Source organism: Gossypium hirsutum, chromosome A10, assembly GCF_007990345.1.
Source record: "Gossypium hirsutum isolate 1008001.06 chromosome A10, Gossypium_hirsutum_v2.1, whole genome shotgun sequence".
NCBI classification, from domain to species: Eukaryota; Viridiplantae; Streptophyta; class Magnoliopsida; order Malvales; family Malvaceae; genus Gossypium; species Gossypium hirsutum.
The window spans coordinates 4203098-4230229 of record NC_053433.1 but is presented as its reverse complement, the minus strand read 5'-3'; the positions used below and the strand labels follow the sequence as shown (position 1 = coordinate 4230229).

At 30.1% G+C, this 27132-nt stretch overlaps 2 protein-coding genes across 8 annotated transcripts; one reads left to right on the top strand and one right to left on the bottom strand.

The window, feature by feature from the left end:
• Window positions 1–7183: 7183 nt before the first annotated feature.
• LOC107913803 (transcription factor TCP2) lies at window positions 7184–14675 on the top strand. Of its 7 annotated transcripts, none has more exons than XM_041079624.1 (4): window positions 7258–7366; window positions 8043–8231; window positions 8927–10730; window positions 14476–14675. In XM_041079624.1, the coding sequence occupies exon 3, from the start codon at window positions 9292–9294 to the stop codon at window positions 10681–10683; it is 1392 nt and encodes a 463-aa protein (XP_040935558.1). In that variant the 5' UTR covers window positions 7258–7366; window positions 8043–8231; window positions 8927–9291; the 3' UTR covers window positions 10684–10730; window positions 14476–14675. The 7 variants fall into 7 exon arrangements, with proteins under 7 accessions (XP_016697932.2, XP_040935558.1, XP_016697929.2 ...); XM_016842440.2 differs by having other exon boundaries at window positions 7287–7608; XM_016842439.2 differs by having other exon boundaries at window positions 7340–7608; window positions 8043–8272.
• Window positions 14676–17156: 2481 nt separating this feature from the next.
• LOC107913799 (F-box protein At5g46170) lies at window positions 17157–19410 on the bottom strand. Its single transcript, XM_016842434.2, has 2 exons — window positions 17996–19410; window positions 17157–17601 (listed from the first exon to the last, which is right to left on the bottom strand). The coding sequence occupies exon 1, from the start codon at window positions 19216–19218 to the stop codon at window positions 18019–18021; it is 1200 nt and encodes a 399-aa protein (XP_016697923.2). The 5' UTR covers window positions 19219–19410; the 3' UTR covers window positions 17157–17601; window positions 17996–18018.
• Window positions 19411–27132: the final 7722 nt, after the last annotated feature.

The following is a 27132-nucleotide window of genomic DNA, read 5'->3' as shown; positions in this document are numbered from 1 at the left end:
AAAAAATCACTGAAGTGTTTAAATTGGGACTTATAAAAACAACATGTTAGATGCGAAATTTCAAAGAAATTTCGGATTATCATTTGTACGTCTATTATTTACATGAGAATTCAGACAAAGAATATGGAAATATAGGCAACATTAATAATGACAATGTTCTCCTTTCAACTTCGTTGGCTTTTTAATATATATGAGATTGTACTATAAAAAAAAATTCTTCTGTAATTATTATATATATATACACATACACGTAAGTGCTTACATATGTATCATATTATTGAATAATGTACATACAAATATATATATTGTTGGATTAATAATCTAACCAATCATGTTTCACAAACATTTGGGAAGACAACAATTGTGGGTACTTTGATTGAATATTTTTTTTATTATTATGTACATGTTATATACAATTGAGTTTATTGTCATTTAGGCTTACACTATGTTTTATAATTAAGATAGAATACTGAAACGAAACATGAGAAGAAGAAAAAAGAAGTATTTTATCAAGAAAAACAAATTTCTTTATTCTATCCAACAGATTTCTCTCATGAATATATGCCACCCCTCGATATTCAAAAATTGAATAAATTTAAATCCGAATTTGGTATTATGCAGACATCTTATTTGAATTTTACATATTGGAATGTTACTAATTCAAATAATATTCAGATTCGGATGTGAAAATTATTATTCGTTGCAGATTCGGAGGTGATAGACTCCCTTAGATATCTATTATCCGAATCCAGATTCCTATAATTGTTATATTGTTTAAGAGGCATTAGGTTCTTACCACTCAGCTTAACAAATAGAAGTAAAAACATAAATAAGTAAATAAACTATGGTGAAAGACACTTACCCCTCAGATTTAGTATAGATCTACCATATCTTTATATTGTGTATGAAATTTATGGTTTAGATTGACCCAAATCCAATCTTGGAAATTAAGATGAGAGAAAATTACCCATTAGTAGCAAATATTTATCCATTAAGCGAGGAAAATATATACTATTTAAAAAGCAAAAAGAGTATGCTTCAACTCTTGCAAAAAATGAACTAATAGGGTCAACTACCCAATTAATCCTCATCCTTACATACTGTTATTGTATAAGATAGATCTCATTGTGAAAGGTCTATTATTGGAAAATTATGAGTTGAGCCGAAGAGTGTGAATTGTATAAGTTACCAATTAAATGAAGGAATGAGCTCCGGTGTATAGAGAGGACCTCACCGTTTAAGAAGTAACTATAGAAACGATGGAACCCACTATTTATTTATCCATTTCTATTTACTCCTTTATTTTAGTTAATATGCCTTTTTGATATCTTGTATCAATACAATTTCTTATTTCAAGGCAAAATGAAATGCCTAGAATAAAGGAAAAATTGTGGTCGGGAATATTAGAATAGCAAAAGCCATTGGAATTTTTATTTCATACATTGGAAGGATCCGTTTTGTTAATAATAGACTAGAAAAGAATAACTGAAAGAAAGAATTACTTATTCATCAAAATTTCTTTGATTCAATGGCCAGAATTAAACAGGAATATATAGCTCATAGACGTCGAAAAAAAATTAGTTTATTTGCATCAAGCTTTCGAGGAGCTCATTCAAGACTTACTCGAACTATTACTTAATAAAGAATAAGAGATTTGGTTTCAACTCATCGGGACAAAGATATGAAAAAAAGGGATTTTCGTCGTTTGTGGATCACTCGAATAAATGCAATAATTCGCGGAGTGGGGTTATCCTATAGTTATAGTAGATTAATATACAATCTGTACAAGAAACAGTTGCTTTTGAATCGTAAAATACTTGCACAAATAGTTATCTCAAATAGGAATTGTCTTTATATGATTTCTAACAAAATTAGAAAATAAGGAGATCGGAAGGAATCCAACGAAATGCTTTAAATAAAATGGGGTTCCTTCGAGAATGAACTCAGGGAAGGTAGAGTAAAAATTAATATGTTAAAAAATTATGATTTTAATAAGGTTATCAAAACAAGATGAGCTAAGATGCTCAATAGAAAAACGCTCTATAATTTCAAGAATTCTCACTTACCTCTTAGTTTTGAAAAAAAAACCCATAAATCCGATTGTGATTTAACAACTTTTAAATAAAAAGACAAGTATATTCTTGTTATTATTTATCTATTGTTTTTTATTTACTTTATTCATTTATATATTTTTAGCTATAAAATAACAAAATTTTAATTACATATTATAAAATTAAACAAATTTATTTTTTATAAAATTTATATTTCACTTCAGTTATAATTAAATATTTTAAAAATATATCTAACTTAATTATATCTTAGCTTTGACATTAATTCATTAAATTATTTTATGTAGAATTAATTAATTACCTTATTAAGAAGGTTTTAATGAAAATTTAATTAAAATACAAAAATAAAAAGAGTATCTTAAAGTTAATATTATAATTAAATATGTATTTGCTTAAAAATTATTAAATAAGAAGTAATAAAGTAAAAGATATGACAAAAATAAAATATAATTATTATTGTTAGCACAAATGGTTAGGGAGTTTACCCACAAGTTTTCTATAATTTATAAGGCACATATTCAACTCAAAGTAAGTACAAATGTTGAGATTTTCTTGGTGGATGATCATTAGAACTTGGTGAGGTGCTTTCAACCTATTAGGCACTTAAGCTCTCATAGAGTTGGGAGACAACTTCCATTGGTTATAATATTGACTTATTAAAGGGTTTACTGGGATACAACAATGCTTCACAAACTTCTTTTGACAAAATCGAACTCTCTCAACAAGGTCATAGCTTGAAGACAAGGATAAGGCCTTGAGAACTTTAAAATCTCAAGTTCGAGTCTCAATTTTTGTAACCAACGTGTGAGTTCTCATTCTATATTTATTTTAGTATAGGTCTGAATATATTATAATAAAAAAATTAATCTTACTTTATAATAATAAATTATGATTATTTATAATTAACCTGATACTTTTTTACAATTATAATTGTGATTATATGTATAATTTACCTATATTAATCCAATAATATATTGTATTATAAGATTAGTGGATTTTTATCCCACCTAAGGGTTTGAATACTTTTCATATAACCCCACAATTTAACTAAAAATAGGGTCATCCATGTTATATATATAACTGCATTAGGGGAGGGTGACTAGACACAGAAATGTGGGATGCCCAGATAGTTCTGCCATTCTGTTTGGCAGCAAAGGGATTATAGTGGGTTTTTGCTGCATCCATGGCCCAACAAATGTTCTTATTTCCGACAACTTATTATATTTTTTAATTCATCACATTAACATTAATTAAACCCTTAATGACTTAAATTCTTTATTAAAATGTTTCCAGCACCATTAAATATTTGATTAATACTTCTCATTAACTAATCATATTTACTTTTAAGATATTGTTTAGCCTACATTTTTAATTGATTTGTTGGTACTAAGTTGTTTGAATTGCCCCTTTCTCCAATGGATGGAATACACTTGGCATGGTGTAACATTAATTTTTATTTATTTATGAAATTTTAATTAAACAAAAGTTGTTCCTAAACAAGTGGGAGTGGATGAATTATATGACCAACACACATACACATTCCCACCCAAAATTAATTATGTACCAAAATCTGGCCCCAGTCTTTAACAACCTACTGCTTATTCTTACAATAAATTTCATTAATTTTAATTTTTTTAAATACCTAAGCCAAATAAAAATAAAAAATATATTTAATTTTAATTATTATAATTATACATATTAAAAATATATAAAATTCTATTTTTTTCGTATTAAATAGATCTTTATCCTTGTTAACAATAACTAAAATTCAATTCCATGTATCAAATAAAATTCAACTCCTAATTTTTAAAACGTTTATTTTTTTATATTAATCAAATATATATTAAAAATTCACAATAATATGACATCACCCATTAAATGAAATAAATTGTAGGGTACAGCTTTTTCAAGTTTCCCACTCTAGCAATTAACTAGCTAGTATAAATTTCTGACATAAACTGCTACTTTCATTTGAAGCAGAGACAACAGTAGTATATCAAAAACACTGACAAACCCAAAGCTACGGTTTACAATCTTAGCTCGAAATGGAAGGATTGAATTCATTATATCGATGGAGCATCACATATTCCTCCATTTTCACTTCTTTTCTTAAGATTTATGGAGGTCTTGATCGATATATAGCAAATGATATTGATAAGTATCTATGCGATGGATACATAGCACATGTAATAACCCATCTCTTGCTTTCTTCAACTTTCTCTAATACCAAACACTGTGATTTAGAGTTTGATAATCTAGATTTAATCTTTCATTTAATGTTTATTTAATAAAAACTTAGGCAATCAGACAATCAAGTTCTAGAAGATTAACTTTTTGTTCTTTCACTTTATTTTTAGTTCAAGGTTTACATGCATTCCAATAATTTCATTTGCAGGGCTGACATTTTTGTTTATGGAATGAATTATCTTTCCAAGAAAAAAAATTAAGTGTAATTTTCAACTTAGAAAAACAAAATGAACATTTTGGTTTATATATTTGCTAAGGTCTTCCTTTCATAGGTTAGATCTTGTTTTTAGGGCTAAATGAGTAAAGTATATTGCAAAATAAAAAGGTAAATTAAGAACCAATAAATATTAGGTGTAATAGAAAAATATGTTGTATTTTTAATAAGAGAACGAGATTTAAACTTTAAAGACAACATTATTAAAAAAAGATAATTATAAATCCCGAATACGTACTATAAAACGGATGTTGTAACTACAAAAAGAATAAAGATAAATTAAGAGGGGTTTGAAATTTGTGCTCTGAGTGTTTTTATGAAAGTCTTAAGAGGAGAATGACGATAATAGAGATGTAATAAGAGATTTCAACATTGTAATGATAAGGTGAAGGGTTAAATTATTTTTTGAAACTTGAACATGACAACTATTCTTACATTGGAGCCATTTTTTTTTCGTTCAATTTAGTTCTTACATTGGAGTTTGATTTTTCTTTTTTTTTTTCCAAGTTAGTTCATGAAAATCCTAAAGTTCAGGCCTTAATTTGAAAATAATTGTCAAGTTGAAAAAGCCACTAAGATAAAAAAAAAGGTTCAAGCCCAAATTGAAAACAATTACCTAATTTAAGCCTCAATATGAGAATAATGATCAAATTTAAAAATTAACTTAAAAAAAAAATTCAAGTCTCGATGCGGGAATTGGTGATCGTAAAGGAAAGTATACTTGGATAATTATGCAAGGGTTTTCAATTGAATGAAAGTGTGCGGGGGTTGAGTTCATTGATGCATGTGATTAGTTGGAAGAAGTGACCTTGATTCGATAAGATTGTTGGAGGATCCCTTCAAAGAAATCCATTAAACTTTTATATTTTTATCTACGTATTGACTTAATGATAAAGTTGAGGTTTTGAAAATTGTGAAATTTAATTCGAGCCTTAAATATGTGTGGATGAACCAATTTAAGTTGTGTTAGTTAATTAATTTAGTGTTTGTAATAATTACTTCAATAATTATCGATAAAATAAAAGAAAATCAAATAATTACCGTTTACCGTATAATTTGAAGCTAATACCCAATTTCGCGTTTTAGAAGAGGAAATTAATCAACATGTCAGTTGGCAATGCCAATAATGGCATCTTATATTATCCCCCCAAAAAAGAAGGTTGATTAGTAAAATAAAAAAAAATAAAAAAAAAACCCATTGAATTCAGGGAGATAAGAGTACGTAATTGGATTAAAGTGAAATTAATTAATATGCCAAAAAAGGTTATTTAAAATTAAATTATCATAGCAGAAGCATATTTTAATTCAAGCTAGATAAAAATGATGGGAAAATTAATAAAATGAATATCCTGTAACATTTACACATAATTTATTATATTTATACTAATTAACATCTGACATTTGCAGTTCCAAAATGAAAGTCCAAATCCTTAATAATTTGAATATATATATACTTTGAAATTTATTTCATGGGTAAACTATTAAAAGAGTCAATTTTATTTACTTCTAATTATATTTTAGTCACTTACGTTATCGCGTTGTAATATTTTAGCCACTGAGCCGTTAGTTGTCGTTAAGGGCGTAACGGTAAGTTGATGTGGTACGTTAAATCATCATTTTAAACAAAAATTTTAGGTTAATTTATACAATTAGTCTCCATATTTTTTTGTTTTGAACAATTTAAATTATTTAATTTTATGTTATTTTAACTTTTCCTTTTTCCTTTATCTTCTAGTACTCTCTTCTGCTTTTCCATATGTTTTCTTCCTTTCTTTTAACGTAGTTTTTCTATGTTTTCTATTTGTAAAAATTAGTCCTTATACTTTTGTTTTTTTTAATAATTTAATTTTTTCGAGTGAGGTAAGCTTGTGAACTAGTTTTAATAAATGGAAAACATAAAAAAACTACGTTAAAAGAAATGGAGAAGGGAGTAAAACAAAAGGAGAAACAAAAGAGAATGAAAAAAAAACGAAAGTTAAAAGAATATAAAAGGAAAAAATTAAATTGCTCAAAATAAAAAATAATATAGCGACTAATTGTAGAATTTAACCTAAAATTTTTGTTTGAAATGATGATTTAACGTACCACGTCAGCTTAACATTACACCATTAACGACAATTAACGGCTTAATGATTAAAATGTTATAATATAATAACGTAAGTGACTAATTAAACGTAACATTTTAAACATAAGTAACTAAAATGTAATCTGAGGTAAACAAAATTGACTATTTTAATAATTTACCCTTAAAATTTGATAAGTTGATATGGTGAAAATAATAAAAAACCAATTTCCATTACCTATATGCAAAGTTTAAAGGCTTCCAATTAATCAAATGAGAGATTATTGAAAAATTAATTAATAAGTTTATATTTAATGAGATATATACACGTTAAGTTAACCAGGTAATATCTAATAGAAAAACATGAATTTTATAAAATAGGGGTTACACTAAGAAATATAATATTAGCTTCTAGTTTTGATCTTTATCCATTTCATAATTAATACTGGTAGTAGTATAAAAATATTTTATCGAATGAATTTTAATTTTATTAATATAAATATATATTATTATTAATATAAAAAAATTATAATTCAAGTGTATTAAAATATATTATTTTCTTATTTATGATTTGGTAGTGAAACCAAAATCAATTTTCTTGATTTCTTTTCTTTTGGGTCAGACCTAATAAAAAAGCATAGAAGAAATGGCAAATTAGTAAATATAAGAGGAAGAAGAGGGCAAAGGGTGGGAGAAAGAAGACATCTCTTAAAGATTGGAACGGCGCAGTGTCTGGTCCTTTCCCGATAAGCCGCTCATTTGTTCGATCGAATGGTGATGAATTGAAATGCTTTTTCTCTTATTTTCTTTCTCATATATATATATAAACACATATAGATATATATTCTCCTTTTTATTCACATTAAACCTCATATTCATATTATATACAGAAACACCCTCACTTCTAAATATCTTCTTCTCTTCCCACCTTTTTACCAATTCCCAGTTTTTTTTTTTCCATTTCTGTCTTAAGTCTCACCATCTCTTACAAAGTAACTCAATCCTTGCAATTAGCTGTAAGTTTTTTTTTAATGAGAATTCAAGTGAATTCATTAACTTTTGCTTTCTAATGAAAGTTTTGTTTTGTTTTTTTTTTCCTTTTTATAGTTTCATGAATTTGTAGGGGGAGATGTGACTAAAGCTTCTTTAAACTTTGTTAATATTCTCTTTTTTTTTTGAAGCTAAAAGAGTGGATTTGATTATGTAAAGCTTGTGGGTGTGTGTGTGTGTTTAATAAATTTGGTCTATGCATAAAAATGAAATCTTTTCTTAACCACTATTTACTTGTTTTGAGACTAAGGATAGATGATGTAAATTACCCACCTTTTTTTAAATGGAACAGGAAATAACAAGTATTAAAGGTTGTAGCTTTTTTAGGACTTTGATCAAAGTTAATTGAGAAGCTAATCATGATATCTCAAGAACTCTTTTGTTTCCCTCTTTTTTGCAGGTAACAGATCTGTTTAGAGCTGAAGCTTTCTTCATAAGAAGCAGTGAATTGCAGATCTGTTAGTCTGGTTTTGGATTTTTAAGTTGTGGGCTATTATCTTGACTTCAATCAGTGAAGAGCAAGGAAAAGAAAAAGAGGGAAAAATAAAAATCAAAACATACCCTTTTTTGTGTGTGATATATTTATTGTGTAAGAAGTCGACACCTGTAAACAACTTACATTGTTTCAAAGTGAGCAAAAACAACGAAATATCGTTTTGTCTTTGATTTTTGAAAGTTTTTATTCTTTGTTGGTAATTTCAGGAACAGTTTATTTATTAATGGGGTGGTTTGTCATTTACTAGTCTTTTTATTAAGCTAAAACACTAATGGTGGTGATGGTAGTGTCTGCCATTTTTAGGGTCAGCTTAAAAGAAAAAGCTTTAAATAACTGAAGGAAGAGAAAAGAGAGAAGAAAAAAAAAGAAGAAAGGGTTGGGTTTTTTTTTTTCAGTTCTTCACCAAATTGTACAGTAATTACTGTCTTTTCTCTTTAGCTTAATTGTGAAGCTGAAAAGAGGTTTACTGTCAGATTCAAGGTATATATATATATATTAGCTGCTGCAATGTAATTACAATTCAAGTAGCTTTTCCGTTTTCAACTTCTGTTAAAGGCTTATCGACTTTGAAACACTTTAGGTAGAGTTAAACAACATATAATATAGCAGTAGGCAGTAAGTAAGATCTCTCACTCATCCCATGGTTTTCAACCTTGAAACTGTTGTGTGTGGTTAAAATTTTTAAATGGAGTTTTGTTAAATGCATAATTTGAAGCATCAGATGCTTTTTTTTTACCTTATCTTCTAATTTTAATTTTTTTCTTTTTCTTTTGTACTTTTCTTTGCAGGGTGTGGCTGCCATTTTTCAGGTTTTTTTTTGCTTTTGAAAGCACTGCAGCTGCAAAAAGCTTAAAGGAGAGAGATAGAAAGATAGAGAGAGAGCCTGACTTGGACTGTGATATATCAAAGGCCTTTTATCACTACATAATCCAAAGTACCCCTCTGTGTAATGGTCATCAATGCATAGAACATTTTAACCCCACTTTCATTAATTTCTCCCTTCACACCATCACCACTGTTTCCTCTTTCTCTTTCTAACATTAATCCAAAAACCCCAGATTTTCTTGTTCTTTGAAAAAACAGGGGGAAAAAAGGGGGGGGAGGGGGGAGGTTTTTGAGTTGTTTGGTTTTGTGAGAAAGTAATGAAAGTGGTATGGAGGTGGATGAGATTCAGACACAAACCTGTAAGTTCTCAACAGTTGGTAATGGAAGGAATGAGACAAGCAAGATAGGTCAAAAAGGTAGCGACAGCAACTTCCCTGATGATGAGGAAGATGGAGAGCTCATCAAAAGGGCTGCTGCTACTGCTGTTGCAAATGGTGGTGTAGCTGACACCATTGGTACTAATTCTCTTAGAGGTTGGCATAACTCTTCGAGGATTATTAGGGTTTCTCGAGCCTCCGGTGGGAAAGATCGGCACAGCAAGGTATGGACTTCGAAAGGGTTAAGGGACCGGCGAGTAAGGTTATCTGTCACTACAGCTATACAGTTTTATGACCTACAAGATCGGTTGGGGTATGATCAGCCTAGTAAAGCTGTTGAGTGGCTAATTAAAGCAGCTTCTGATGCTATTGCTGAACTTCCTTCACTTAACACTTCATTCCCTGATACACCAAAGCAACTGAGTGATGAGAAAAGAGGGAGTGGGGGAATAGAACAAGGGTTTGACTCAGCTGAAGTTGAGTTAGATGGTGATCCAAGCAATTACCAACAACACCTTTCCTTGTCCAAATCAGCTTCCAGTAGCACGTCTGAGACTCGTAAGAACTCGAGTTTATCACTTTCAAGGTCTGGGACCCGTGTGAACCGTGTAAAAGCTCGGGAACGAGCTAGGGAAAGAACAGCAAAAGAAAAGGAGGGTCATCAACAACAAAATGTGAACCCCATTTCTCAAAACTCCTCCTTTACTGAGTTGCTTACTAATGGTATTGGCAATGTTAGCAACAATAATACTAGTCCTTCAGCATCAGCTTCAGCTTCAGCACATCAAGACCCTAATGCGGAGTCTGATTTTTACCAAAAGGCTAATAGTACTGCTAGGCTTTGGCCAGTGACTCCAATGGATTACTTTACCTCGGGGCTACTTGGACCATCTTCTTCAAGAGGTCATCATTCTTCAGGGTTTCCTGGAGGACAAATCCATCTAGTGAACTCTTTGCAACAACCAATGACAACACCACCATTCACCGTGTCAGGTGAAAACCATCAAGAGATGCAGCATTTCTCGTTTGTTCCAAACCCTGACCATCTCATCCCGGTGGCAACAACACAACCGGGGCAAGGGGTTGACTACAACCTCAATTTCACAATCTCTTCCGGCCTTGCTGGTTTCAATAGGGGGACCCTTCAGTCCAATTCTCCTTTTTTGCCTCATCACCTCCAGAGGTTTTCTTCTATAGATGGATCATCACCCTTATACATTGGTACACCACCAGTGGAGAATCATCACCACCATCAATTCACGGCTGGATTAGATGGCCGCTTGCAGCTCTGCTATGGGGATGGAAACAGGAGCTCAGACCAGAAAGGAAAAGGCAAGAACTAATCAGTTTCCTTTAAAAATGGTTTCCATCTGGCTCCATCTTTTCCCTGGTAAGCTCAACATCTTCATTAACTGGCATTTTGCATTCGAATATTCCCTTTGCTTAAATTTTCTTAGTTAAAGTTCAAATTTTTGTGCCTGGTTCAAGGGTTCTTCTTTCTTGTTCTTTTTTTATTTTAAATTTGTTTTTGGCTATTTTTTTTTGGGTTTACGTGTCGTGCCTGTGCATAGCATAGTACCATGAATCACTCACTTTCTTGGTATTCATAAAGTCTTACCATTGGGGACATTTTTTTAATTGTGGGTTTCAAGTATTATATAGTCTTTTCATGATTCCTGCATGGATTGCTGTGAGTAAGGACCGGCTACTTGTCTCCTTGTTTGTTCTCTTCCTGGTTCCCTTCCCCCTAACATATGTGAACTCATGCCAGGTGTTAGTTGCTTGGTGGCCAAGCCTTGCTGGGCACTGAATAGAACAATTAAAGTTTACTTTTGAAATCAGGTTTTACTTTGGTATATAGCTTTAGAACCTTAATTTATTTTTGCCCCCTACTGGACATATGGCAATCACCAGCTAACACCTGTCAGGTTTCTGAGTTGTTAATTAGGAGTAAATTAAATCTTGAAAAAAAAAAGAGTAAAACCCATGCACGTAAGACCTCGAGCTCTCAAACTTCAACAACACTAATGGCTGCTCCCAAGGTAAATGTTTTCCTAGGTTTAGAAAAGGCAAAAATTTTATTTGTGTATTATTGTAAGTTAGCTGTCACTGTTCTTATAATAAAAATGGCTAAAACATAGAGACACACTAAAAGAAATGTGCCTGTAGTTTGAACTTTGAATTCAATCAAAGCCCTCAAGTTAAAGTCCCAAGTGCCAATGTATTTGATGTTTATGTTCTCATATTTGGATTCTGAATCCTTAGTCTTGCATTTCTAGTAATGATAAGATTTACTAATATATGGGATATTTTCATTATCATATCATTTTTAGGTAATGTAGAATTTCTAATTTTATGAAAATTTTACCTTTCTTTTTTTATAATATTGATACATTACACCTTATTCTCTAACCCATTTTTTTGTTTTTTTTTTCTATCATTCGTGAGAATTTAAACATTTCTAAACTATATGAAACTAATGAACTATTTTTATTTAAATTGAATAAGAATTATTTATTTATTTATTTATCAAAATAAAATAAAACTCCAATTTAATGTCCTACTCAGATATTTCAAGTGCTGGTGAAATCTAATTTTGGTTTCTAACATATTTACAATCATGTATTTAGCTGTAATTCACTCAAAAAAGATAAGCAAACTTCTATCTAGCATATATAAGTCTATTTTGACTAAAATTGTTTCAATTTCTTTGTTTAAATGTTAAAAAGAAGAAGAAGCAAATTATATAATAAGCATAATTTAGTAAAATATATTTTCAATTCATATAAATTATCATATCAACAAAACAATAAAATCTTGCATTTTATTCATATAAGCTAAATTAGGTAATGTAAGCCAGTAATTTACTAAGTAATCTTATGGTTAGAAGGCTTCCCAAGGTATAATTGAATTTGTAAGATGTAAGGTCAAAAGTAATATTAATAATGACCAAAACTATAATGGTAGAAAATCAATTTCAAAACCTTCCTTGTTAGGCCACAAAAATAGTAAATCAGCAAACATAAAACAACTCATTGATATATATAAATTTTGATTTTCTGTATTTTTTATTTATGAAATTTACATTTGATTTAATTTTTATTAATCACTTACACAATTATCATTATAGAACCATTTTAGGTTTATATATTGCATACATAATTATTTATATTTGTCTAATATATAAATAAATTGATGTATTTATTTTTTAAAATGCATACAGTTAAATCAAAATTAAAGTTTCATATATACATCCAAACCATAGTCAAAGTTTCATGTGTATAATTACACCAAGTCAAAGTTTATGTATCAAATTGTGCATTAGTTCAAAATTCATGTGTAGTTTTAAGATTTATCCCATTAGAAGAGAAAGTAACACCTAATAAAGAATTTTATAAATAAGATTTAGATTTTGAGAAATGGTAGTTTAAGAATTGTAAAAGAAATTAGAAATCATGATCAACAAAGTTAGATGTTTGAGTTGTCCTCTTGATAGAAAAATAAGGCTAAATACCAGCTGTGCAAGGGAAATTAAAGATTACTACTAGTGACAAAACTAGTCTAGTTTTCTATTTTCAAATCTTTATATTCAGTCCTATAGAAGAAAGGCTCTTTATTTTGATGAATTCCTTAGAACTGCTCCCATAATTTCTTCACATTATTTAAGAATTCATTGTTCAAGAAAAAAGAAGGTTACTTCTTTTGAGAATACTTTCCACTTAATTTTGAAATCTGTCTTTACAAAAGTATCTTAAGAATGCTAGCTAGGGTTATTTCTTTTATATGTTTGAAGGTTAAAATGTGGAGATTATAGATTTAACTTATGTATCATCTTCTTGATGTTTTAGCTGTTGACATTGAGTCACAGCAAAGCTAAAAGTTATATCAATTCAAAGTAATAATAGTTTAGAAGATCCTTGGTATTGCTATGCTTGCACTTTTCTTGCCTTATATGCTTTATCTAGAGTGTTTATATTCCTTTAGGTTAAAAAGTGTTCTTCAAAAGTCATGGCATCTTTACTTGTATGGTATGTTTGGTTTCAAAGGTTAATGAAAGTTTACATGCAACAAAATGTAGCCCCTTTTCCATCACAGCTTTTGATCCAAAAGCAACTCCAAACGGGTGGCTTTGTTAGTGAGGTTATGCAAACTATAGGGAGTTAAACCAAAAGCTGTTCTAGGGACTTCAAACTTGACTAGATTTTGAGCAATTTTTTTCTACCTGAGTTAGATTACTCATATAAGATAAATTATTGTTGACATTCACTAGGAAAGTAAATTAACTTTCATGTCCTGAGAAGATAATATTTGTTTTTTTTATGTATTTAATTTACTTAATGCTTTTGCTCAGGACTGTTTATATAGGAAGAAATATAGAGAAGGAAAGGGATATTGCTTGTTATCTTCTATTCTTAAATATGAGTTTTAGTAATCAACTTAAATTCTAGAAGTAGCAAAACAACATACATTTCATACATTAAGATCCAAAAGCTTCCAAACTGAAACACCATGGACCCTTATTAGTACTAGCTGAAGTCATTCTTAGGGTAAATGGAGTTAAACTTGTGCAAACGAATTTCACCCCATTGTGTTATTAAACTTAGATGTTAGTGAAGCATTGACCCTTGGTAAATGTACTGTGAGAACAGCAATTGAATAGGAATAGCATAATTAATTTGGGAATGAGGGTTTCAGAATGTATGGTCCAAGGAGTTTGAAGTGTACTAATAAGCTTTGAGTTGTTGCTTTACTAAAAACTTAAAAGGTGAGAACAGTGGATTGTCACTTATTTTCTTGCTCGGATGCTCTACTAGGCTCATCATGGAAGAATAAAATCACCCTTTTTCAGGGACTAATTATAATAAGGTGTTACGTGGATTGGTTTAGTTGAATGATATGCCTATTCCCAAATTTGTCATGTCAGTCAATGAATGACTAGAAGATGTTTTAGGGGGATCATATTATGATGAAAGGTTGAAGAAGGGATAATATTTTTCCCTTAACAAAGAATCTCCAACAATGGATTGTTTGATTATGAGAGGAGGTTTAGTTTTTTTACTTTTTGCAGCTCCCTTGTAGTCTTACCAATTTGAACCATATTATGCTAATATTTGGTGCAAAAATGTTGGATGCAGGAAAGCAGATATGGAGAGAGCTGCAGTGGAAAAGCATTGAGTGAATGTGCATGCATTTGGGTGATTATTTGATATACCTTTATTACTGTGCTTCCGAAAATTGTTGGCATTTTCTGTTTTATCCTTTTCTGAAGTCAATCATTGTGTGTTTCCAACATGTATAACAAAAACCAATTCAATTCAAGTTATTCCTTCTTCTTTTTTTTTTGCCTTGTCTTTTTCCCTATCTTACAAAATTTCCTGAAATTTGTTAAAATGCAGCCTTGTGTCTATCAGCCATAAACCCTTCCTCACAGCATCGACCTCTTTTTTTTTTCTTTTTTTTTTTGAGGTACCAATGGCATATATATATGTTTTTGATGATTGAAATCACTAATCCATGTTACTACTGGAATGTTATACATTGATTCATGTGCTTCTGTTTTCAAGCTCTGAAACAATTTGTTCTTGCTTAAAATGACATTTGCTTTTGATGTTGGGATAAATTGCTTAATACATAAGCTTATATTATACATCGATTCTTTATAATACGCCAAAAAAGATAGAGCTCCCAAGATTAATTTGCTGAATACATAGAAACGTTGATTTATTTAGTCCCTTTATTTAAAAATTAAACAAATTGATCTCTATACATTAGATTAAATAATAAAATAGTCTTGCTTTTTTTTATATAAATTACTTTTTTTTTATGTATAAGCCACATGGTAGCATCATCAATCCTTATTATAGCATACAACATACTAAACAGTTAAATATTTAACCTGAGATTGGTGTCAATAAGTCTTGGTGGATGAAAGAACTGTTGAGTTAATTTATAGCTAGTCGAATTGAACTGGTGGGATCACTGAGTTGGCTCACGTGAAATATCAATGACTGCAATGATGGGGGGTTCTGCACATGGTAAAGCTCATGTGAAAGTGAAATCTTACCTGATAAACTATTTCTAATGAAATCCATTAATGCAGATGGGGGGCCGGGAATGGACTGCTCTTACTGCCCTAATGAAACATCTAAAATTCGATACAAAACTTGTGTATGGGCTATAGGGCTTTTATGCCTTCAGAGTTGACAAAACACAAATGCTTTATGAAAAGAAAATAAAACAATGATAATGTTAATCTTCGAGGGTGAAGAGTTGCATTATATTTTGCTATATCTTCTAAAAAAAATAGATAAATTAATTTTATATATTATATTAAAGAGTAAACTGATTTTTCTCTTTTTATTGTAAGTGTTGACGTGACTAATGGAGCAATTAAACAATGACACTTGTAGTACCACTTGTACCTTCAAATAAAATAGATGAAATTTTCAACAGTAAAGATAAAAAAAAATTTTTACATAAAGACTAATTCAAACAACTACATAATGATACTTCTTCACTTAACAACACAAGCATGAAAAATGTCTGGAAAAAAAGGATGATTGAGACAGAAGGAAAGAAACATTGTTGATGTTACCATTTCATTGCATTTGAGAACAGCCTTTCAGGCAAAAAAACAACTCCCATTCATATACTATCTTTTTTTTCTTTACCTTTTGAGATAGACATTTGGTTGGTGGGTAGTGTTTATCTTTTATTGCTTTTGAAAAGAGGTAAAATGTGATCAACTTGCTGTTCTTTCTGCAGCAAAAGTGGTCGAAAAAGAAGAAGCCCATGGACGTGTAAGTATATGAACCGCAATGTTGCTCGGATTTGTTTTAAACACACATGTTAAACATATTTGGATATTAGTACGAGGATATAATCTTTCAATTTGAACTCGAATTCGGGTATCATAAAAAAAACTATTTGTTGCGATCCCTTTAATATGATTTATATCATAACAAATGAGAAAGTCAAAAGAATGATTAGCATTTTCAGCATTTCACCTTTCTTTAAAGCTAAAGCAATAGCTGTCATTCTAGTTTAGCAACAATTGATGTAAATTCCTTAGAAAATAAGAAAAGTGGTAGAGATTTTAAAGCTCCTTTGAAGGCTTAACTTAGCATTTATGAATGACTTTTTCTATACTTACTCCACATCTGTATCAACCGTGTGACCTTTTTTTTGCATGTAAACGTGGAGGTGTTAATAATAGTGAAATCATGTCTGGCTTTTGGTTTTTTATAACAACAACAATAATCCAAATTCAGAGCTCATGCATTCGTCAAATTTCAATATTTACATCCCTTAGTTCTTTTATCTTTTAAAGAAAATTCATTATATTTAACCAGGAATGATGATTAAAAGTGGTACGAAAATATTAGGTGAGAAGAGATAGATCAATTTGAGTTTTAAAATTCTCAAATTGTTTAGAATCAGTTTCAAGTTTGGGTTACTTGAGTTTTTTTTTAGGTTTAAGTCATTTTAAGTTCGAAACATTCTGGGTTCAAGTTACTTTGGTCCAAGTTATTTTTTAGTACTAGTCAAATGAATTCAGGTTGTTGACTTAGAGCAAACTAGGTGGATCAAATTCAGATTCTGATTAATCGAGTTGGATCTTAAAGATGCAGAAACAAGCTCATGAAAAAAAAAAAAAACAGATGATAAGTGGACTTTTTCATGAGTTAGACCGAGTTCTGACCTCTCTACCGTCCATCCACAAATCTGTTTAGTTCAACAATCTTAAAGAGCAAATACCATAAAGTATCAATGAAACCTTGATGAGTATAGAAAATTTGAAATAAACATTAAAAGCTAGGTGCAAACTGCAAACTACAATTCTTCATTAACTTCATAAGTATAGAACATAAAGCATGACATCTTCATACCTACAATATTCACATATAGAGGATTATAGATTAAAAAAGAAGTAAAAGGACTGAAAAACTCGGCGCTCTTACACAGCATGAGATCTAGTTGCAGGTGTGCACTCTTACAAGCATATGCCTGACATAAAAACAACCAGCAGATGCATTCATTTTGGCTATCAGTTGAAGAACAAAAGCTGAAACACTTGCACTGCATTCTCAACATGCATCGATTGCTTTCAATGGCATTCATAAGCAAGGTTTTAGCTTTCACAGGACACTGCTCTTGCATTAAAAAGCTACAACACGTAACAAAATTGTTGTTTGATCGTCAGCTTTCCAAAAGTATGCTATGCCTTCTTCCCCCTAGACCATTGTGCTCGACTGCTCTCCCTGTAAAGAGTGAAATGAGCTCAAAATGAACCTTATATTCATAGACGATGCATAAATAAAATGGTAATGCAAGGCCAAAATTAGACTGAATAATTCCTATTAACCAATAACAATTATGATTGCTTTCCCCTCTAAATTCATTAATTTATACAAAACAATATGGTCATGAAACAAGATAGTTTGAGCTTACACATGCATTGCCAAAAGACATCAAGAGCACGTATAATGGCCCAATAGTAAACAAGGGAATGCCTACTAAGAGCATGCATGCCTATTAACCAAGCATAGGATCAATTTACATGAAGAACTGAAAGAATTTTCAGATTAACATATATAATTCAAACATCAAATCATTTTTTCTTATATCCAGCATTTAAGGTTTTTATTTTTTTACCTTCAAAGATCAGGAAGCAGAGATCAAAACGAGTTCATCTCCAAACAGTAAGTCCTCCTTTTAACAAGCATCTTAGCTGCAGTTCCATAAGGCTCTTCAAAAGCAGTTGATAACCAAGAAGCATCAGAGACCTCTTTCTTTGAAGCAGATTGTTCACTTGGCCTAATAGCAACCAAAGTAGCACCTTTTAAAACAACCCCATCAGGCAATTCCAACTGAGGGGCATACCAAAGCCTCATATTCAGTGCCGGCACCAATGTCCTTTTCGATGCAGAAGAAGCAGATAATGGCTTCACTCTTAACTCCTCAAGCTGATCTCTATTCATACAAAGCACCCCTTGACCATCCGAATCGGTTAGAACCAAGCTATCTAGCGTCTTATGCTCTGCGATTATCGGTTGAAGTAAATAATGCCTCGCTGATGCTGCGATCAACGAGCTAATCGTCCAAACAACCCTTAATTTCAACCCTCCGTTGGTATAAAACGACTCGGGAATACTCCCATTGTCATCGCCGTTACCGACATTTAAACCGTTGGCGATGTTATTATTGGGGCAAAACCCATCATTCCCACACTCCGCTACTTGCAAATTTACGTTCTTAGTAACAGAAGCAGCTCCGAGGATGACGCAATTATCAAGAGTTGACCCAAAATCGGCTCTCCATTTCAAAAGAACCCCATCATCGATCCCTAACTCACCGCTGGGTAATTCGATCCGGAGGAAACGAATCTCGTTGAAATTTCTAAGTACTTGCGTCGGTGAATGATGGGTCACCCCACCTTGCTCCATTTCCCCATCATTAACATCGGCACCGGGACCGACTGATAAAGAGGAAGAGACAGGGTGGGTGTTAAGGGTTTCATTGATAACGGGCCGTTTTGGACCAAGAAACTGAACCAAAGCTTGAAATGGTTTGACAATGCCTCCAAGAAGGATACGTAAGAGGTTAGAAATCGGACCGGCGGCGCGTGACTTATCGTAGGAAGACGAAGAAGGGGAACAATCGTCGTCAGAGATAACACAATCGACACGAACGACGACGTTTTCGACTTGAGGAACGAGGGAACGGAAACGACGCGAAACGACACAGCATCGGCCGAGAGCTTTAACGTCACCGATCTTGTTGAAGACTAAAGGGAGAAGAGAATCGGGAAGACGGTCGAAGTGATCGATCGGCTCAGGATGAATTCTGTGAACCGGATCTGAACGAAGTGAAGACATTTTCTTTTCCCTTTCTTCTCTCTTATCTGTGAATTCGTAAGTTATTTGATTAGGAGAGGAAACGAGAGGAAAGTGATCACTTGTGATATATAGATCTAAGGAGAGAAAAACTAGTTCTTCAAGGTAAAGGAAAGTGAGAGGATTTGGATGGGAATGATAAAATGAAAATAGAAAGGTCAATTTTTCTAGAAGATCCCTATACTATCTATTTCTTACGGATTTAATCTTTCTGCTGCACTTTGATTTTTCTTTTACTCGTTTAATTTTGGCTAAAATCTGCTGTTAGTCCCTGTACTTTCTGAAATTTATGGATTTAGTATTTTTACTTTAATTTGATCATTTTTAGTCCTTATACTTTTTAAAATTAAAATTTTAGTCCTCACCAAACAATAATTGTTAAAATTCATCAAGTTAAAGCACTGCTATTTCCAAAATTCGATGCGGCAAACATATTATCATATATATGATGTCATATCAGCTTATTATTTCCACATATTACTCACTAAAAATCCAGTTAATGGATTAAAGAATGTCATTTGCATTAAGACTGAAATTTTAAAATTCGAAAAGTACCATGATTTAGAATGATCCAATTGAAGAATTTGAATTAAATTTACAAATGTACGCATATTATAAGACCAGTAATTAAACTTAACCGAACAAATTTAACAATTACTATTAGTGTCAAGACTAAAATTTTAAAAATTAAAGAGCACAAGGACTAAAGTTGACTAATTTAAAAAGTATAAGGACTAAATTTAATTAAATTAAAATACAAAGATTAAATCCACAACTATTATAGAAATTACAGGGACTAATAACAAAATTTAACCTTTTAACTTTTGAAATGTGCTAATTTTTTCCTCAGCGTGTATGACCTGACTCTTTATATTTTAGGTGACATCTTGACATTTATTTTACAATTTGATAAATATTACATATTTCATTTTTTTTTCTGCAAATTATTTTCTAACTATAAAAAAAAATTGTCAACATGTATATATGTTTAAGAAATTATTCATGTCAAATCATTTAACGAATTAAAGAAAAAAATTTGATTTTGAACTTATCAAAACACAATATAAAAATTAAATTAATGAACAAAAAATTAAATTTATAAAAAATACATAATTCAGTCACCTTTTATATTTTTTTTATAGAAAAAAAGGGGGCATTTATAAAATATGGTGAGCCACCATAACGGGGGATGGAGGAGAATTTGCTTCCATTCCTTGTCTTAAAATAAACTTTTCTTTTTTAAAAGAAATTTATTGTATTTTCGATCATTTGTTTTAATAAATGCCTAAGTAGTAAGTATTGTTTTTTATTATTATTATAAATTAGTTAAAATATATTATAGGACCTTGTGCTCTTTGTAAATTTAAAAATTAGTCTCTTTACTTTTTTTTAAAAATTTAATTCTTCTAATTTTTAGATTTTAAAATTTAGGTCCAAATTGTTAACGCTGCTATTTTTTTTGTTTAATTTGTTGGTGTGAAATTTTGAAAAAAAACAACTTGGCAGCTATTTAATTAAAAAAATGGTATTACAATGAATGTGAATTTAACGAAATAATTTTAACAGTTTTAATAATTGTGCTTGAATTTTGAAATTTAAAAAGTAAAGAGACTAAATTTTTAAAAATAAAAATATATAAATTAAATTTTAAATTTACAAAAAGGTTTAACCTTATAATTTTACGACAATTGCTCTAATCTAGTTTTATAGAAATTTTTTTTTGTCTATGGCCTAAAATGGAATTTGATAAATTATCGTACAAATATTTTTTTGCAGGGGTGAAGCCAGAAAAATTCTTTAGGGGGGCCGGATAAAATTTTAATTTTTTATAGTTTATATTTTTATAATTTGTAAAAGATTAAATTGAATTTTTATAATTTTAGGGGGGACAAAAGTATAATTTTATCTTTACTAATTTAAAATTTTTAAAAAATTTCAAAGACCTAAAATACAATTTTACATTTTGGGGGAGTCTAGGCCATGCCAGTCCCTGGCTTCGCCCCTGTTTTTCTGATATAAGCCTCTAATGAATATTAACTTTTTTTTTGGATAATTACCCTTTTTTTTTAAGTTAGATTGCATATATAGATAATTTTTCGATAATTATTTGCTATAATAAAAATAAAAAAATTATTTAAAATACTTAAATTATATAAAAAATTTTATATGACAACTTTTTAAAATTGTAATTTTTTAAAATTTAATTGCGTATCTAATAGAAATCCAATAATTTTGAGGATAAAAATATGATTGGTAGTAACATATGATATGTATGTTCCACAGTGTAAAGGTTAGTTTGATCAATGAAGCATCTTTTCCAAGGTAATAAAATATGCATGAAGACCAAATCTATTAAACAATAAAAGGTTTATTCACTTGTAATTTCACTACATTTGCTAGAATTACAACAGTTCATTCGAAAAATAGAAGGGTTTGGATAAAAATATAGGTCCGAAAAATGAGTTTGGAAAAAAATAAGACCCATTTAAAAAATGAGCCAAGCCTCGGGTAAGACTTTTTTTAACTTACCTCAACCCTAATTTGTAAAAAGAAAAAAATGTTATTTTCTCACTATTTTGTTACTATTATTTTGTTATTATTGTTTGAATATGTTAGTGTTATTTAAGTATAAAGATTTTTTAAAATTTATTTTCAATTTGCTGGGAAATATTTATTTTTAATGTTTATGAGTATTATAATTTTTATATAAAAATATTTAATATGGTCCAATCAGGCTCAAGTTTTAGCATTTTTATCTAAGCTGGGTTTAAACATAAGTTCATTTTTTGGCCTGATCCTATCAAATGAGCCTAAAATTTTTTCTTGAACTCGACTCATGAATAAATCTATTTAAAATGGACATTTTGGTCAGATTAAATAAAATAGTAAATAAATGTAGGTGAATCTAATAATATTCCCAACAAAATGATGGATAAAATATCTTTATTTTTGACAATAACAAGTTAAATAGTTGACATATATCTTAAACAACTACCCAACAATTTTTGTGTAACTTAGGAATCTCCAAACCCTAGTTTCGTACAAGCAATTTAAAATAAAAATTATCTTCTACTAACCATTTATATGGTTCCAAGGATATGTCGATATTTGTCAAGAATTCTTGTAACACAATAGGTGAAATATGCATAAATTTTCGGTTTAATTGATTACACAATAAATAATTCATAACTAGTTGAATTTCCGTTTTTTTAATCGATTCATAATAATTTACTCTATCGGATTAAATCATTTATTTTCCTTTTAACCAATTTAACTGTTTGAATCGATCCTATTCTTATAAAACTGGAAAGTTTTTTTATGATAAATCTCATACAAATAAAAAAATAGAAATGTTTGAAAAAAAGTTGTTTATGAGATGGAGAAGATTATTATTATGTTATTGAATAACTTGAAATGCAAATGCAATAATAAGATTATAAATCGAGAATTTGCATCCATTTTCTTGTAGTTGAGCTATGGTGTAGGTGGCGTATACTAATAATTGAATAATTATGATCTGTTGATGAAACTAATGATATAAGCATTTTGTATAGATTTTAATGAGTTGGATTTAGATTTGGGTTTGCTAATAACAATGATAGTACAACCTGTTATTAGTATGTTTTAATTAATTTTTAGTGACTTTTTTTTTCTTCTTTAAAAAATGTTCTATCATAAATAATAATCAGATTGATGAGTTGGAGTTGGATAACTTATCTATATAAACTACATTAAAAAAGAATTAGATCGAATATTAAATTAGATAGTCTTTGGAATATTAGTTTAATTCATCAATTTAATTAAAAAATATATATTTGTTACGGTTATTTAGGTTATGGATATTCTTGTACGAAGAAGATGATGTAAAATAAAAGACTTGAAATGAAGCTCGTTTTTGTGTATGACATCTTTTATTTATTAGGGTTTTTATTCACTCGTCTTGCATTCTGATTAGATAGTTGTGTAAAATATTTTCTCGTTAGAAGAAGAGTGTTCATCTTTTGTTATATTACATTGTTATGTTGGTGTTAGGATTATTTATGAAGAATGAAATAGAAAAGAGGGAGGGGTGATGATATCTTATCTTATCTTAATGTGTGATATGAAGCTAATGTTCATGTGCAATCGTGCATTAGTTAACACTTTAGATCTGATCTCTGATTATAAAAGAAATAAATATAGAGAGTAAAGACCCACACGTTGTGGCATGTGTCTTCATGTGTTTCCATTTGCATGCATTTTGCAAATAATACTATACACCTTTTCTGACTTTTAAACCTTCCAAGAAAAATACCTTTGAACATAACCTAATACCGTGATGTTCCGTACATATATACACACTTTAATAAATTTACCTAAACTGTTTTACTAAAATTCACATCATTATTTAATTATGTGTCCTTGTAATCAAACTTTAGTTTAATAAAATAAATGATCATCTAATCATCTTTATCATATTTAAGCAAAGGCAAGCCACTCGATCTTGGCATTGATTTATTTGTTAAGTCAAATCTCATTTACTTCCTAGTTATTGAAGGCTAATGTGATTAAGGGTATTCTTAACTTACAAATTAATTCACTATTTCTCTTTCGATATTTTTTGAATAAACAAAGACCATAAACAACTAAACTAACAATGTCAAAAGCACAGTTAGTTTTATCACTATCAAAGGCTTCAAGTAATTCCATAGGAACTGTTGCCAAATCATGTACCCCTCCATATCCACAGAAATCATATTGGTAATTCGATCAGCAACATGATTAGTCTCCCTAGGGATGCGTCTTACCACCTAATGTTCTTTGTTCCCTAACAACTTTTGAATTCGCATGATGAAGGTTGAATTTGGGTTTGCTGAAGTTTTCTTTTGGATTGCTTGGACTATCTGCAGACTATCAATTTAGATCAAGATCCTATCCAAACCTTGATCTTGTAATAAGGCCAGTCCATCCAAAATGCCCCATAACTCAGTTTAAAAAATTGAGCATACCCCTAAAAAGTGATTAAGGGCTTGTTTAGTAGTGCTAAAAAAACACTTTTGGCTCCAAAAGTACTTTTGAAAGAAAAGTTGTGCTAAACAAGCTGTTTTTGGCTAATTTTTTTTTGTTTTTCAGAAGCATTTTTGAAAATCACTCTTGAAAAGGAGAAGTTAAAAGTTTTAGCTTTTCCTCTCCCAAAAGCATTTTTGGTGCTTGATAATTTTTTCACCCCTCTAATAACATAGTACTTCCCCCTTTTTTTTTTCTTAGTGCTTAATTTCAAATGTGTTAAAATCATTAATTAAAAATAAAAAATATTTTTTAAAATAATATAAATGTGTTAATATCTAATTACAAATATTTAAAATATAGTTTATATGTTCTAATTAAATTCTATAAATAATTAATATTTATTGCTTAAAAATATTTAAAATTTATATTTCATATATTAAAATATTAACAATAACTTATAATAATTTTTTTTATATTCTTATTAAAAATAATAATATTAACTAATTTGAACATTTTTTTATCTTAAAATGACTGAGTATTTTATTAGAAATCATGAAAAAGGTATAAAAAACCCATTAACCAAACTGGGCTCAGACCAACTTACAACCAAAACTGTAACATCCCGAAATAAGGCCTAAACGGAACAGTAGTTGCGAAACCATAAATTCGAGGTAGAAAAATTTATTTTATTATTATTTTGAGGTCTATGATATGTTTGCATGATTGTGTGAAAATTTCGTGAAGAAATTCTATGCATAAAGTGCTTAATTTGAAATTAGGGACTAAATTGAATAAATTGCAAAACTTGTGTTCTAGAAGTATTTTGCATAAAATTGAATTAGATTATTAATTAGAGGTCCTTAAAGAGTAATTTTACCAATTTCTAAGTCTATGGACAAAAATTGGACATGGATGGAATTTTTGGAAAGTTTAGTAGTAAGGGCATTTTGGTCATTTAGGGGTAAAATGAATTAAAATACAAAATTAAAAGCCAATTTTGCTCGTCTTCAACCCCATGGTCGAATATAGCAAGGAGAAACCATGGCTAGGGTTTTTCAAGCTTCCAAGCTCGATTGTAAGTCCGTTCCAGCCTCGGTTTTAATGATTTTTACGTTTTTGGAGTCCCGGTAGCTCGATTAAGCTTATGCTAGCAATAATTTAACCTAGGGTTCATATTTGGAAAAATACCTATAGGTGAAATTTGTGTATTTTGGTGTTTTATGATAGAATATGAGGTTTTAAATTATGTTAGACAACTTGTACTACTCGGTTTTAAGCAAAAACGAGTAAAATGACTTAATCGGTAAAAATACCTAATAATCATAAGTGCATGTTAGAGTGTGAATTTGATGCTGCCATAGAAGGGAAAAATGATCAGCATGTCATAAAACATAAGCAAATAGGCTGAAGTTTAATTTACGAGCTTTGGGGCAAAAGTGCAAATATGCAAAAGTTTAGGGGTAAAATTGGAATTTTGCCAAAATATGATTTTGGGTCAATTTGAATAATGTGAGTCCTAATTAGACTATATTTTAAATGATAGAGCAAGGAAAACTAAAATTCGGGCTAAAATGGGGAAATACCAAGTTGTGGACGAAATGGTAAAAGTAGCTATTTTTACATACGAGGTAAGTTTACAGTAAATAAATGCAATATTATTTTATTTTAAATTATTATTTTCAATTCCAGCATTTATATACTTATTTTTTTTTGAGAATATTTAAAGTCGAATTAAAGGCGAAGTGACAGAGAAAAAGCATTAGGAAGCCCCGTTTGAACCTTAGGAATGTTAGGATATTGGGGTTGATAAGACAGGACATGACAGAAATGAGCCATGTAAGTCCATATCAATTATATGACTTTGGAGACAGGAATGAGCCATGTAAGCCCATATTATATATATATGGCATTGGAGACAGGAATAATTCATGTAAGTCCATGTCGAAGACGTGACATTGGCAGGATATTGATAAACAGGAACGACCCTAGTATCCTTAGTATTTCGAGTGGTTCAACGGGTCATTGTACACGTTAAATTACAGTGAATTATCAGCCAAAGGAAAGGTAGATTATATTTATGAATAGTGAAAGGTCAGGTAAGAAAGAAGGTAAATGAGTAAAGAAGAAGGTAGAAAATGAGAAGTAAAGAAAGTTTATGAGGCTAGGTGATATTATGTATAATTATTCATTATGTTGAATGTTGTAATTTATTTACTTGTAAGCTTATTAAGCCTAGTGCTTACTCTCTTCATTTTCCTTTTCTTATAGTTCTTATCAAGCCACTCGGGGATCGAAGGAAACGTCGGAGACCGATCACACTATCGAAGAAATCACATTGGTATAATTAGACGTTTCGTTTTGTGTATGGCATGTATAGGAACTTGGTTTCTTTTGATATGATATGATCAATGAATGATGTGTAAATACTTGCTAGTGATTAACTAATAGAAGGGCTGATGATATACATGTTTAATAGTATGTATGAATAAGTAGTAACTATCACATGAAAACTAAGAAAAATGTGAAAGTAACTTAAAAACAGATTCAAGTATCAGAAATAATGTGATTTTGAAAAATCACAAGAAATTGTACAGACATGGGTTGATGGTGAATAATATATGAAATTAAATCTCATTGTGTCTATTTTCATATGGATCAAGCAAAACAGGTAAAGGTTTTGTATTTTATAAGATATCTGAGTTTTAGTGAAATAGGGCGAGAGCGATTTCTGGATCCCCTGTTTCAACTTTATAAATTCACCATAAATTTTAAAAACATAATTAGGTGGTGTACTTTATATGGTTAGAATCCTTATTGAATCTAGTTTTAATAAAAACAAACAGTATAGTCATATGATTTTTGTACAGAGAGAAAAGTGATTCGTAGTAAGTAGAGGTCAGTGCAGTT

Excerpts from the sequence above, each read along its gene's own strand:
- LOC107913799 (XM_016842434.2), bottom strand. The coding sequence starts at position 19,218 with ATGTCTTCACTTCGTTCAGATCCGGTTCACAGAATTCATCCTGAGCCG.
- LOC107913803 (XM_016842443.2), top strand. The coding sequence starts at position 9,292 with ATGGAGGTGGATGAGATTCAGACACAAACCTGTAAGTTCTCAACAGTT.